The 12,848-nt window shown below is 35.4% G+C and overlaps 1 protein-coding gene across 10 annotated transcripts in view; it reads right to left on the bottom strand.

Moving 5' to 3' along the window:
* Positions 1-12,848, bottom strand: part of TCF12 (transcription factor 12) — a 399,044-nt gene that overhangs the window by 79,584 nt on the left and 306,612 nt on the right. For 7 of the 10 annotated variants that reach the window (XM_055087984.1, XM_028496361.2, XM_055087983.1 and 4 more), the window contains one exon: positions 11,379-11,431. In XM_055087984.1, the coding sequence (XP_054943959.1) occupies positions 11,379-11,431 (53 nt within the window). Of the gene's footprint in view, positions 1-6,604; positions 6,705-9,547; positions 9,643-11,378; positions 11,432-12,848 lie in introns of those variants that run through there. The other 3 variants (XM_055087985.1, XM_028496359.2, XM_055087992.1) reach the window with 2 other exon arrangements.

Below are 12,848 nucleotides of genomic sequence, written 5' to 3'. Positions count from 1 at the left end.
AACTGAGAGTAAGACTATGCCTATGTAAATGGGAAGAATTCCAGTGATCTGTGCCACAGAAAACACTTCCACTTTTCTGATGAAAAACTGGAGCTTTTTTTTTTCTCCCTGAAAAGCTTTTACAAAGTTTAACCATGTTAAACATCTTACAGTATAGATAGTTAAAATATACTTGTAGTTCTCCTTGAAGGATATGTTAATTTCAGATTATTCAGTATGTTGTTTATACCTTCTCTGAGTCAAATGAGTATGATCCAGGAAGAAAGAACAACTATGGCTGTATTGCTAATCATTTGCGTTTGTTCATTTATTCAACAACTATTCACTGAGCATCTACTATGCACCTAGGAGCTGCTGATAAAACAATAAACAACATAAGTAAAATCCCTGTTTTATCAAAATTCTCCTGGGTAAGACAGATAAAGAATAAATTATAGTACATCAGATGGTAGTAAGTGTTTCAAAGAAAATTATAGCAGGAAAGGAGAGACGGGAATATGGGGCATGTTGCCATTTTATATAGGATGGTCAGGAAAGATTTCCCAGTGATAAAGTGATATGTGATCAAAGAGAAAAGTATATAAGGAAACTAGCTATATGGGTACTAAGGGAGGTATGCTCTGGCAGAGAGAAGAGTAAATGCAAAGGCCCTGAGGCAGGAAGGTGCTTGATATCTTTAAGGAGCAGTAAAGAGGGCAGAAGGCTAGAGGGATAAATTAGTGGAAGATGAAGTCTGGGAGGTAGCAGAAAACAGATAAGAAGGGTCTTGAAAGCCATTTTAAGGACTTTGGTTTTACAGAGATAAGAGATGCTGTTGGAGGACTTTGAGCAGAAGAATGATATCATCTGACTTAAAATTTAAAGGGATTGTCCTGTATTAAAAAAAATGATTTAAGGAAAATTGGGAGGTCAGTTGGGAAGATGCTGCTTTAATTAAGGAAAGAGATAAAAGTGGCTTGGACAATGAAGATAGCAGCAGGTGGTAAGAAATGATCAAATTCTTGAAGACAATTTTAGTATGAGAAATTCAGTATGGGAAGATAACCACTGTTTTACTTTTATGTCAATGAAACCGTAACTTTTTTTCCTTTAGAAAAAGGTTTCCTGTATTATGGTTTTCCATACTCATCTGTCACATGAGGATCATGACACTACATTGTTAACTACGTCAATCCCAGCACACTGTAGAGTTATGGCTGAATTACTGGTAATTTACCGTTTGGGGGGCAAATTTATTCCTATTATTGTGTATAATTAGGAGTTAACTGCACAATTGAGGAAAAAAATAGGACAAACAGTTCAGTGTCTTATACAAAAAAAGCAAGTTAACATATTTTTGATGATTTGGAACAGCCAGAGTAGCAGAAAGTTGAAAAGTACAGCTTGGAGCAGGAAGTCATTAAAAGATGATGTTCCCCACTACAGATAACATAAAATAATAGCTTCACAGTATTTATTTTTATCCTTTTAATTTAATTCAAAAAGCATTTCCTGGATACTCCACTATGTGCCCAGGGGGCGATAATCACTCAAATGAAAAAAATTTTAAAGTTAACTTATTTCCAAAGGTCAAAGTTACCTTTTGACGATAAGCGATTTGAAGATAGGGTACAAGTTCCATGGCTTATTATTACTTAAATATCTAAAGCCTAGAAGAATTCATAATTCACAATAAGCACTTTATATTCACTAACTTTATCAGAATGAATTCACATTTCTCTCAGTGGAAATATACTAAATGGAGCCCACTCTAGTAGCAATAAATTTCTAATTCTCAAATTACTGTTTTTTGAAATTTATAAGTATCTTCGGTGATGTTGAAAACATATTGATAACTTAATTTCAATTATGTCAAGTTTTATTGTTTAAAAAATTATCAAGCTCAAGTTGGAAAACTTGAGAAGTTTTTTTTTTTTTTTTTTTTGTGGTACGCGGGCCTCCCTCTGCTGCGGCCTCTCCCGTTGCGGAGGACAGGCTCCGGACGCGCAGGCTCAGCGGCCATGGCTCACGGGCCCAGCCGCTCCGCGGCATGTGGGATCCTCCCAGACCGGGGCGCGAACCCGCTTCCCCTGCATCGGCAGGCGGACGCGCAACCGCTGCGCCACCAGGGAAGCCCCTGGAAAACCTGAGAAGTTTTATTACTTATTTATGAAGTATTATTTCTTATTAACACTAGCCATCATAAAACTAAAAAAAAAAAAAACTAAATAAGAACCATAAATATTCACTTAAATTTATAGAGATTGTGAGTTTTCTAGTCACCTAAGTGAAGATTCTTCTTAAGTTTTGAATGAAGCTTTTAGGTTTAGAGAGACATGTCACGTGTTTCAATAGAATCTGTCTCACAATCATACATGGGTTGGAACTGATTCTTAAGCTGCTAAGAACTACCTTTTTAGCTTTGGGTTCTATGAGGGAGTTGGACCAGGATAAAAGATGGTGATTAGGCACATGTATATATAAGTTCAAGGAAAAAATTATAATAGAACTTTATATCAAAGTCAAATTATTTAAATACTTTAAACCCAATTGTTTCAAATAAACATTTTCTAATATATCTCTACGTGGACTTACTTTTGATGTCATAAACTTCTGCATATTATTACCTAATGTGACATTTAAATCCTAGAAAAATTATGACTTCGTAGCATCCACTTTATATATTGAAGTTCTTCCACCATCCTAGTCAGGTACATTTTAAGGCAAGTAACTGTCCTGGAAAGTTTCTATCAATGTGCCTAGGGCCTTAAGGAAATGATGAAGGGACTAATGAATATCACGTAATGGACCTAAAAAACAAACAAACAAAAAACAGGGTTTTATTTTGTTTCTATTTGGGTCTGTTTTTCAAGGGAAGTATATTTATGAAGAAGGTAAGAATATATCTACTCTAGGCATACACTTAATGGTCTTTACGTCTAATGCAGGGGTTGGCAAATTATAGTTGTGGGCCAAATATGGTTTACCACCTGATATTACAAATAAAGTTTTACTGGAACACAGTCATGCCCATTCATTTATGTATCATCTGTGGCTGCTTTCACACTCCAATAGCAGAGGTGAATAGTTGTGACAGAGACTGTCTGACCCACAAAGCTGAACATATTATGACAACAGAACCCTTTACAAAAAAAGTTTGCTGACTCCTGGTCTAGCACACTGAGGAAGAGTAGAAATATAGGCTATAAGAAAGAGCAGATTCTAGCAAATTTTCCAGAAACAATTTCTAGAACCAAATGACTTTTGAAAATTAATAAAATATTGTCATATTATAGATATATTGGGTTATGTCTTAAATTAAATGCAGATAATAAAAAAGACAAAAACTTTGAAGGGCTAACACTTTGAAATTGTTTAAAATCGGACTTCCCTGGTGGCACAGTGGTTAGGACTCTGCACTCCCAATGTAGGGGGCTGGGGATCAATCCCTGGTCAGGGACCTAGATCCCACATGTATGCTGCAACTAAGAGTTTGTATGCCACACTAAGGAGCCTGCAAGCCACAACTAAGGAGCCCGCCTGCCACAAATAAGACCCGGCACAATCAAAAAAAAAAAATTTGTTTAAAATCTATTCAATGAATACAAACACGGGAGAAATAAGGAACTATCCTGGGAACTAGTAGTGTTTTTAAACTGCTTAGAAGTCTAAGTATGAACTTATCTATATAGAATACATTACACTCCTTGAAATTAGTTATCATACAAGTACACTAAATGATTTTTCAAACTAAAATCATCACTGGTTAAACAACGGAAATATCAGTGATGGCAAATTTCATGTCAGCAAATTACTTAGGATATAAATGCCTTCCCTAACCTAGAATGAAATCCAGAGCCCCAAACATCCCTAGTCATAAACTTTGGAGTTTCTTAATTTATTCCTTCTTTCCTATACTTGAAGAAATTGTATTAGATAAAAACGAAACAAAAAAACTTCATGGTTCTACTGATGCTGAATGACAAAACAGTGGGCTTAACGTCTGAAAGCATTTATAGAATTCAACAACATATCCTTTAAAAACCATACAAATTATATACACACACACACACACACACACACACATTGGGGCTTATCCTACATCTGGTTTGTAAAGTCTCAAAGATCTAAAATATAGCAGCTGAGGAGTTCAAGAAATTGTAAAAGCTGGTTCTGAAATTCAGCCATGTTCTTCCTTCTTTAAAAAGAAATAGAAAGGTCAGAAAATAACAAATATCACTGTGGTTGTACCATCACATCAGTACAAACAGATACAGAGGACTTGCTCGCTGCTAACTTTTCCTTTTTTTTTTTGACTTGAAATCAGATCAAAGATGGACTGGCTTGTTACAAAAAACGAACATCTTAGAACTATGGATTAAAAGCCCATTATCTACACTGATACAAGTCTGACACTGTTCTGAACAGTAGTTACTGTCAGCATAAACAGTGGCTATTTCTTCTTATTAATGTATGAAGAAAATCTTTCATTCAATGACCAAACTGAATATGAGTTTGGAATGGATTATAGAACCATTCCCTTTAGGTACTAAGATTTTTCTGCTAGAATGACCTGTAAGGTCAGAGAAAGAATCAGTCAGTTTGGAAATTTTATATCGAGGTAGCCTTCAAACAGAGACAGCTTATCTAACAGTTCGAAATAAGAAACTCTTAAGTACCTAGTTGTTGTGCACCCTCTGGGCTTGTCTGCTAAAGGAGCTAAGCAATTATCTATTCCCACTCATGTTCAGGAACTGGAGTGTTCACTTTATGAAGTTTAGCTTAAGCTGGTGCTGCACGTAAATACTGTTTATTATAGAATCAATTAGGATTCTTGCTAGTTAAGGGTCTCGGATAATTGTCTACAAATATAGTTACCCTAGCTTCCTAATAACTTCCACAGAACACTCCCACAGATACACTTGTAGCTTATCTCACTATTTTTGTGGATAAACTGGAGATAACAATATCTCTATAGTTCTACCCTTGACCTTTTTCTTACTGGTTCAGATAACCACTAATCTTTCAAGTGGTACTTTTCCAAGTTATTCATTTATATCAGCCCCAGAAAGCTGTATCTGTCCTCCCTTTCCTATTAAAAAAAAAAACTCACTTTAGACACCCTCAAAATTTAATATTCTGACTTTTCTATTTAATATTCTTACTAATTATATTTAGTATGAACATGAAAATGCTAGATCACGGTACATGTTTAGTGGTCTTTGTGATTTAGAAACACCTCAGAATATCTCCAATTATCTCAAGGGGTGTCCCTAAAATAGAAAATTTAATACTAAAAATGACAAAAAATCCACTTAATTAAAAAAAGCCATTCCCAACAAAATAAAATCCCACAAAAGTTTGGCAGAAAGGAAGGTCATTTCCTGAACTATAGTCAATTACCAATTCAAAGGCTACAGAACTCTGTACCTGTCCGCAGCAAAGCAAGAAAAGGTGGTGTCTAAGCTGCTTTGATTTATCTCAGAAACAATAAAGTTCCTTGTGAGGTAAGAATCAGAAAAAAATTTTTTTCATGATGGCTAGGGAGGTAAAATATACTTTGAGAGTTTAACTCTCAAACTCTCAAAAAAATTAAAGCAATTATTTGATAACCTGTTACAGCTTTTGTGGGATAATATATACACACTTAAAGACAGAGGACAAAGACTAGCATGATATTTGACTAAGAAACAAATAGATTGTGTCAATAGCCTATGTGTGGGACTATAAACCAGTTATGCTCAAAATGAAGAAGACATGCCGGACTTCCCTGGTGGCGCAGTGGTTAAGAATCCGCCTGCCAATGCAGGGGACAAAGGTTCGAGTCCTGGTCCGGGAAGATCCCACATGCTGCGGAGCAACTAAACCCGTGAGCCACAACTACTGAGCCTGCGCTCTAGAGCCCACGAGCCACAACTACTGAAGCCTGAGCGCCTAGAGCCCGTGCTCTGCAACAAGAGAAGCCACCACAATGAGAAGCCTGGGCACCGCAACAAAGAGTAGCCCCCGCTGGCAGCAACTAGAGAAAGCCTATGCGCAGCAACAAAAGACCCAACACAGCCAAAAATAAATAAATAAATTAAAAAAAAATGAATAAGACATGCCATTTTGATGCAGAGCATGATGATGTTCAAAAGATGTTTTCAAATGCTACTGAACAAGATCACGACTTGGATATAAAGGTATTCTGAAATCTGTCTAGGTGTTTACTTTCTGGTGATAAAAATCTTGAAAGTGTCTTGCTTCTTTCTTCAGGATTCTGCATTTTCTGCAGGCATTTTTAAAAACAGATATATGTTTGGAAATACTATATAACATCAAGTTAAGAAATAAAGAATAAAGAACAAAGAAACTTCCCTCCATCTGAGAAATGCTTTAGAGGACCATAAAGATGTTCAACCAATGATAAAATAAAGGAAAAAAAAAGGATAGACTCCTGATAGTTCAGAAGACAAAACTAATTAGTATGAATTCTAGGCAGGAATTAATTCAATCAATTTTTCCTCCTTCTATAGGTTCCTTTTCTGAAAATGAATGCTTTCTTAACAACAATAGCAGCTACAATTTACTACTCACTTTGTGCCAGGCACATACATTACATATGCAAGTAAATACTTTTTTTTACCATAATATTTATCTTTCCTTATGTTTTCAAACTTTTCCTTGCTTTTCAACAAAATATGGTATGGGAATTCCCTGGTGGTCCAGTGGTAGGACTCCACGCTCTCACTGCCGAGGGCCCGGGTTCGATCCCTGGTTGGGGAACTAAAATCCCATAAGCCGTGAGGCACAGCCAAGAAAAAAAAAACGGTAAACATGAAATGCTAAAATTCCTTTAAATTGCAGGCTGTAGTGGTAGGAACTAGAAAAAAATAAAGAAAGAACATTTACTGAGTGTCTATTATATACTAGGCACATGTTAGGCACATAATACCCTCATACTAACACTTGAGATAAGCATTACTATCTCCTTTTACAAACAGAAACTTCGTGTTCAGAGAACTTAAAAGCAATTTCTCTAAGGTTATGAAACAAAAAGCAGCTGCGGCCAGAAAAAACCCATCTGCTTGACTAGGAAGTCTGTGCTTTTCTACGTCATCCTTTCAAGATGGTGGTAGGTCTTTAAACAACAAAGCAATTAATAAATTTGATCAAGAAAAACATAACTGACAGAATAAACTGTTTTAAATTTAATATACTAACCAAGATACCTTATGAGTACACCAAGATACACAACATGTTTTAACATTCAAAAGAAAAAGAAAATGGTCTTTGATATTAAATTAGGTTGTAATCTTTGGCTGTATGTGTAATCTTGGGCAACTCAATTTCCTCATCTGTAAGAAGAGGATATTAGTTATCTTATAGATTGGTGTGGTGAAGATTAACGATTAAGATGATACAGATAATGGTTAGCACAGATGCTCACACATGTAAGATATGTGTTGCTCTAACAAGTGAAGTTGAGGCTGTAAAGGATGCTAACAAATATAATGCGAATGTTTCATTTTTTCCCACAAATTACTAGGAAAAAACCACAGTTGCTCCCAGTCCCTACCCAGTGTTTCAAAATTTCCTTAAATGTTTTATCTCAGTAAAAATTTGATAGAGATGAAAAACAGCTTGTGTATATACAAAGAACAAAGACTAGAATTGGTGGTTAGAGAAGGAGAGGGGAGGTTCAGGAACCCTAAAAAGGAAAGAAAACATCCTGCAAAGTCAAAGCACACCCATACCTTCAGAAAGACTCCCAGATAATCTTAACAACTACAAATGCCTCCTATTATCTACAGGCCAGGAGACTTTAGGTTTTATCCAGGGTAGACTGCTATGACAATTTATCTCTTTTCATATCTGAGCTGGTCTTATGTGTTCCTCAATCTTCCTCTGGAGTGGGAAAGTGGGTCTGCTATAGGAAAAGCATAAAGGTTATATATGGTATAGAACTCAATAATGCTGTACTTCTAGATGTGGCCTGAGAGTGTGTTTATTTTTTTACATGTCTATGCCTTTTACCTGTATCGACTGCTACTAATCTTCCCAGACAGAGTTCAAATGTCAAGTCCTGAGGCCATTAGTACTTCCCAAGACAGAGTTAGTTCTACCTACTCTATGTTTCCAGAGTACTTGGTACACACCTTTACTTGCCTCACTGAAATACTGTAATTAATTCACTAACTGCTTGTTTCTAGTTCCCTGCAGGCAATGACGGTGTGCTTGTATGTTCGAATTCAATGTCCAGGCATTGCTCTACTGTTGCTGCTACAGAAGTTCACTTTGTTCAATATTTCTACCTGTCTAGAGAAACAAGTGGAAAATTTAATGTGCTTAAGAACACCATTTTTTCATTGGTAGGTAGTAAACTATGCCCATTACAACATCTTTTGGTTATGTATTGAGCATATTAATTTTAAAACCCTAAGAATGTAACATTTTAGACCTGAAAGGAACTTTAGATTTCCCAGTTCAAACTTCCTAAGGCTAACTGACAAGTCCAGGGTCATACAATCAATCAATAACTAAGCCAGCAGATTTGAACAGACCATTTTCTTAACCTTAGTGACCATACTGCTTTAAGAATGTCAATACACCGTTATCGGCCCTTCATCCAGACAGAAGTTACCATTCAGTTGTTCTGAAGTGAGGAATAGAGGAGCTGAGGTTTGTAATTATGATACCTAAATACATATCATGGATTACAAAAAGAAAAGGCCTCTAACCAATGGTCTATGGTCAAATTATGTAGCTTATCAAGGGTTTGCATGTTAAGTAACACTGCCTGTTGTTTTCTGTAGTGGTGCGAGCAGTATGATACCAATCTAGCTCTTTCACTCTTTCTTTAGTAAAGGTAACATGTATTTTTACAGATGACTAAAGGTTGACTGCACAAGCAGCAAACTGTGAAATCTGAGATGTTACGGTCAGTTTTCTAGTTTGGGAAGTAGGAGACTCAAATGATCATGAAATAAAATATACATAGTCCATTTTCATTTTTATACCCATTTTAAAAAAACAATTCACATTGTTAAAGGCCTATGAATTACATATATTTCAGTAAAAGCATCCAAATAGAAAACCATTACTTTAAATTCCATTTGTTTTAGACACTGAAAAGGTAAGTAGTGTAACCATAAGTGTTCTCAGTTTATTATTTTGGTATCATTTATCAAAGTACCAGTTTTTAAAGTTTAAAAAAATTCTCTTTTAAAAACCTGAGATTTCAACATAGCATTTAATCTAAAATATGCTTTTAATTAAAATGCATTTATCATTTATATATCCTTAATAACGTTCAATACGTTTAAATACTATTTTCAGCATGGTTTCAAAGCAGTAGGATCATGTTTGATGCTGATGTTAAGTACAGAATTGAAAATAATAATTTCTAATATTTTCTATACAAATATCTAATAAATCCCAAGTAAAGAAGCTAGTAATACAATATATAAGTAGGCTTGACTTGTGAAATTTTCTAATGGTTCTCAAAGAAATCAGTTTCATCAGAATTCATTGGCTTTCCCCCTCTCCTTGGCTCATCCTTAACACCTGAGACAATACAGAGAATTACCTCCAGGTAGTGAATGCTGTTTTGATTAGGATTGCAAGGAACACTGGTGACCTCCAGTGTTTATTCTTTTTCCAGGTTGTTCTGTCCATTTTGCCCTTTTGTTTTAAAAATGAAAGAACTATGAAACAACAAAAATAAACTGTTTCTTAAAATTAATGTCAGGCAAAGAAATGAGATGAATTTTTCATTTACTAATCTGGTATTTTTTAAGACCTGTGCAGTTCTACTAAATATTAGTATGTAATTTAACTTCTATTACTCTCAAAGAATTATAGTAACAAATTACCAAAAAAATCGCAGTTACATGTTTTAGCTGTTCTGTCAGTTTTAAATATGACTTCCGTTAATCTAGCAGAAATCGTTATGCTGTTGAACCACCTACCCCTGCACAGCACACAACTGTTAAAATGTAAATTGCCCAACTATTTTTAGCTGTCGCTGAAAAAAAAATCCTGTCTTTGGGAATAATGATTTGAGGCATTGTGTTCATTTTGTTTATCAAGCAGCTATTCAGCCTCTAGTGGGTCCAAGTGCTTATGCAAGCAAAAGCTTTTAAGAATGCCTGCAGCTGCAATCCAACCTTCCAGGTAAGCTGCAGGTTCAGAGCACAGCTGCCCTAGGCTGCATAAAACTCAGATCCATCTGGAAGTGAGTTTCAAAGAGGATTTCAAATTTGAGTTTTCATGTATCACATGGAAGAGAAGGAGGGGGAAGAACACAGGGAAGAAGGCAGGCAAACAACCAAAAAGATGGTATCTCTACTTCAGCCTTAATAAAAAATAAAAAGCTCAGACCCATGCTGCTCCTTCTAGATTACTACTTGCCAAGCCAGATATTCCATTCAGTGTATACTTCGATGAGCTGTGACTCATCCAGCAGCACCTGCGCCCATGTGTTAAGTACTGCCAAATAAAAGGCCAACATCCATTTACACAACAAAGAGATGTACCCTACAAGGCATGGGGCCTCAATCCAAAAGCCCCACTCCCCATTTGTTCTAAGAAAAGGGAGAGGAAAAAAAATCTTCCCTCTTCACACCAGGGATTTTTAAATTGTAGGTGGATTTATGATATAGGTTCATTTACAAATACTTTTACTCTTTAACAGAATAAAGTATATTTAATAGCACAAACACCCCTACAGCATTTGATTATCATGGCCATTAACGGTTGTTCACCAAACCTTTCCAACCTCCTTCATGAAAGCTCTTTATTCTCAAAGGATACATTTTTGAGCAAAGAGGGATCAACAAACTAGCTGCTTGAAAGCTTTCCTGATGCTAGGCTGAAGTTAGGAAAGGCTTAATGAAGGCTTTAAAATCCACAAGGGCTTCACAATGAACATCTGACTTGGTGATTTATGCATATTAATAACCTCAGTCCTACTGAGGCAAGCTGAGCCGAACATGTCCTCCGAATCTTAATGTCTTTAGCTCCATTGGGATTATTACAAATGTAAATTTCTAAGATTCTCAGCTATTAATCTCTGTCTGTCCTCCTGTTCAGCAACATAATGACTAATTAAACATCAAAAGACCTGTACAGGAGATCTTCTTTGACAGCTACCAGCCTAGTCCTCTTCCCAAGAGGGGAATTCAAATGACAGGGACATGGAGTAAAAGCGTATGAGTAAGCTACAAATCACTGAAGAGAAATCTTAAAAACCTAACACTGAATTTGGATTTAACTCAATCAGTGATTCCATTAAGTAGAGAACAGTTACTATGTGAAGTGTGCCTACTGACACCAACCAAATGTATCCTTACAGCCAGCAGATACTGAATACCTGAAATCAGTTTATTTACCACAAAGTCAAAAAAATCGGTACTTACAGAAGAAGGCAAGCCAGGAGGCACCTTTCTGACTTTCTTTGCTTGCAAAGGATCTGCACGTGGGAAACAGTATATTTCATCAGCATTTATATTAGAAAAGTTTCAGACTTCAAATGAGCAGGAAAGAATTTTTCCTCCTAGTACCTTTCTTGTTTTCCAGTATTTAGAAGTAAGTAAGGGAATACAGGGATAGGGGTCTCATTCTTTCTAACTGGTTCCAGTGCAAAACAGGTACGCCTAATGAAGTGATATATTCTGAAATACATATCCCGTAAGTTTGGGAAGATGACAGCAAAGTAAAACAAGAAAGAAAATAACAAATCAACAAGCATGTGTGAGAAAAGGGAATAATATTTCTTAAGCACCTATTATGTGCAAGGTTCCATATTAGGCACTTTACATCATTTATCTCAGCTCATTTGCAGAGGGGCATTTGGTACAACAGGTCAGTTTAATAATATGACTCCTTAAGAGAGACACAAATTTAGTGTTCATATCACATTGAGAATTAGGTTTAAAAGCATATTACATAGACTAAAAGCTAATGCTAACGCTACAAGTTATTATGTTAAAAATTTGAAATAAAATTTAATAACTGAAAAATTAAGGTTATAATAATATCTGAGATATGCTACATAAACTATTAGATACAGGCATTGTCATGTACGATATCATCCTATAAGTATTCTATAAGAACATTTACTTTAACAATGTGTGGTTAAAACTGCAACTTCAGCACTAATTATTGTACAATTTTATCCTTGGATGTTTATATTTATTTCTAAGAAATAACTAAAGTATATTTCTTTCTAAGACACAAATTATTTATTAATATAATGGAGAATATGAATATTTTCATATGCCTAACCACCTTACTTGGTATTTTACTTTTACTTATCTGTAAAATTTAAAATTTAATACTTGTTCATCTTATTTATTGTAAAAAATGGTGTTAATTGCACCTTTCCAATGGTACACAAATAATGGATCAAATTCAGGATTTTTCAGAGGGGTTCACTATTAAGAAGAGAGAACGCATAAGAAGGCTGATGTTAATTATAATGTTTTTGAAAACTGTAAAAATTAGAACTGTAAAAATGGTATTTTCCTGGGTCATAAATGATATGACAATAAAACATGCAGTTGTTTAAGAAAGAATGAAACCCATTTAAATTGGGGCTGGGAATCTTTATAGTGAATATCCCAGGAGGCTGCAAAGCTAAAAAAGCAACTTTGTAAGTAGCACGTGGAAAAATTTGTAAGTAGCACGAGGGAAAAAAACATTCATTAGCATCTATTCCCTACCCCAAGAGGCAGCCTATATTTCCTTAAAACAAAAGTGCCAAAGATAAACAACATCTGGCACACTCTATACTTATAAAACTTACTGGCAAAATTTTTGTTCTTTGTGAGGCTTTTCTAAAACCCAACTTTTCACAACTAGTACAGTATCCCTTGAGCAAAAGCCAC

Source organism: Physeter macrocephalus, chromosome 11 (genome assembly GCF_002837175.3).
Source record: "Physeter macrocephalus isolate SW-GA chromosome 11, ASM283717v5, whole genome shotgun sequence".
Lineage (NCBI taxonomy): Eukaryota > Metazoa > Chordata > Mammalia > Artiodactyla > Physeteridae > Physeter > Physeter macrocephalus.
The sequence above is the reverse complement of the archived record's forward strand: the minus strand, read 5'-3'. Positions and strand labels throughout refer to the sequence as shown.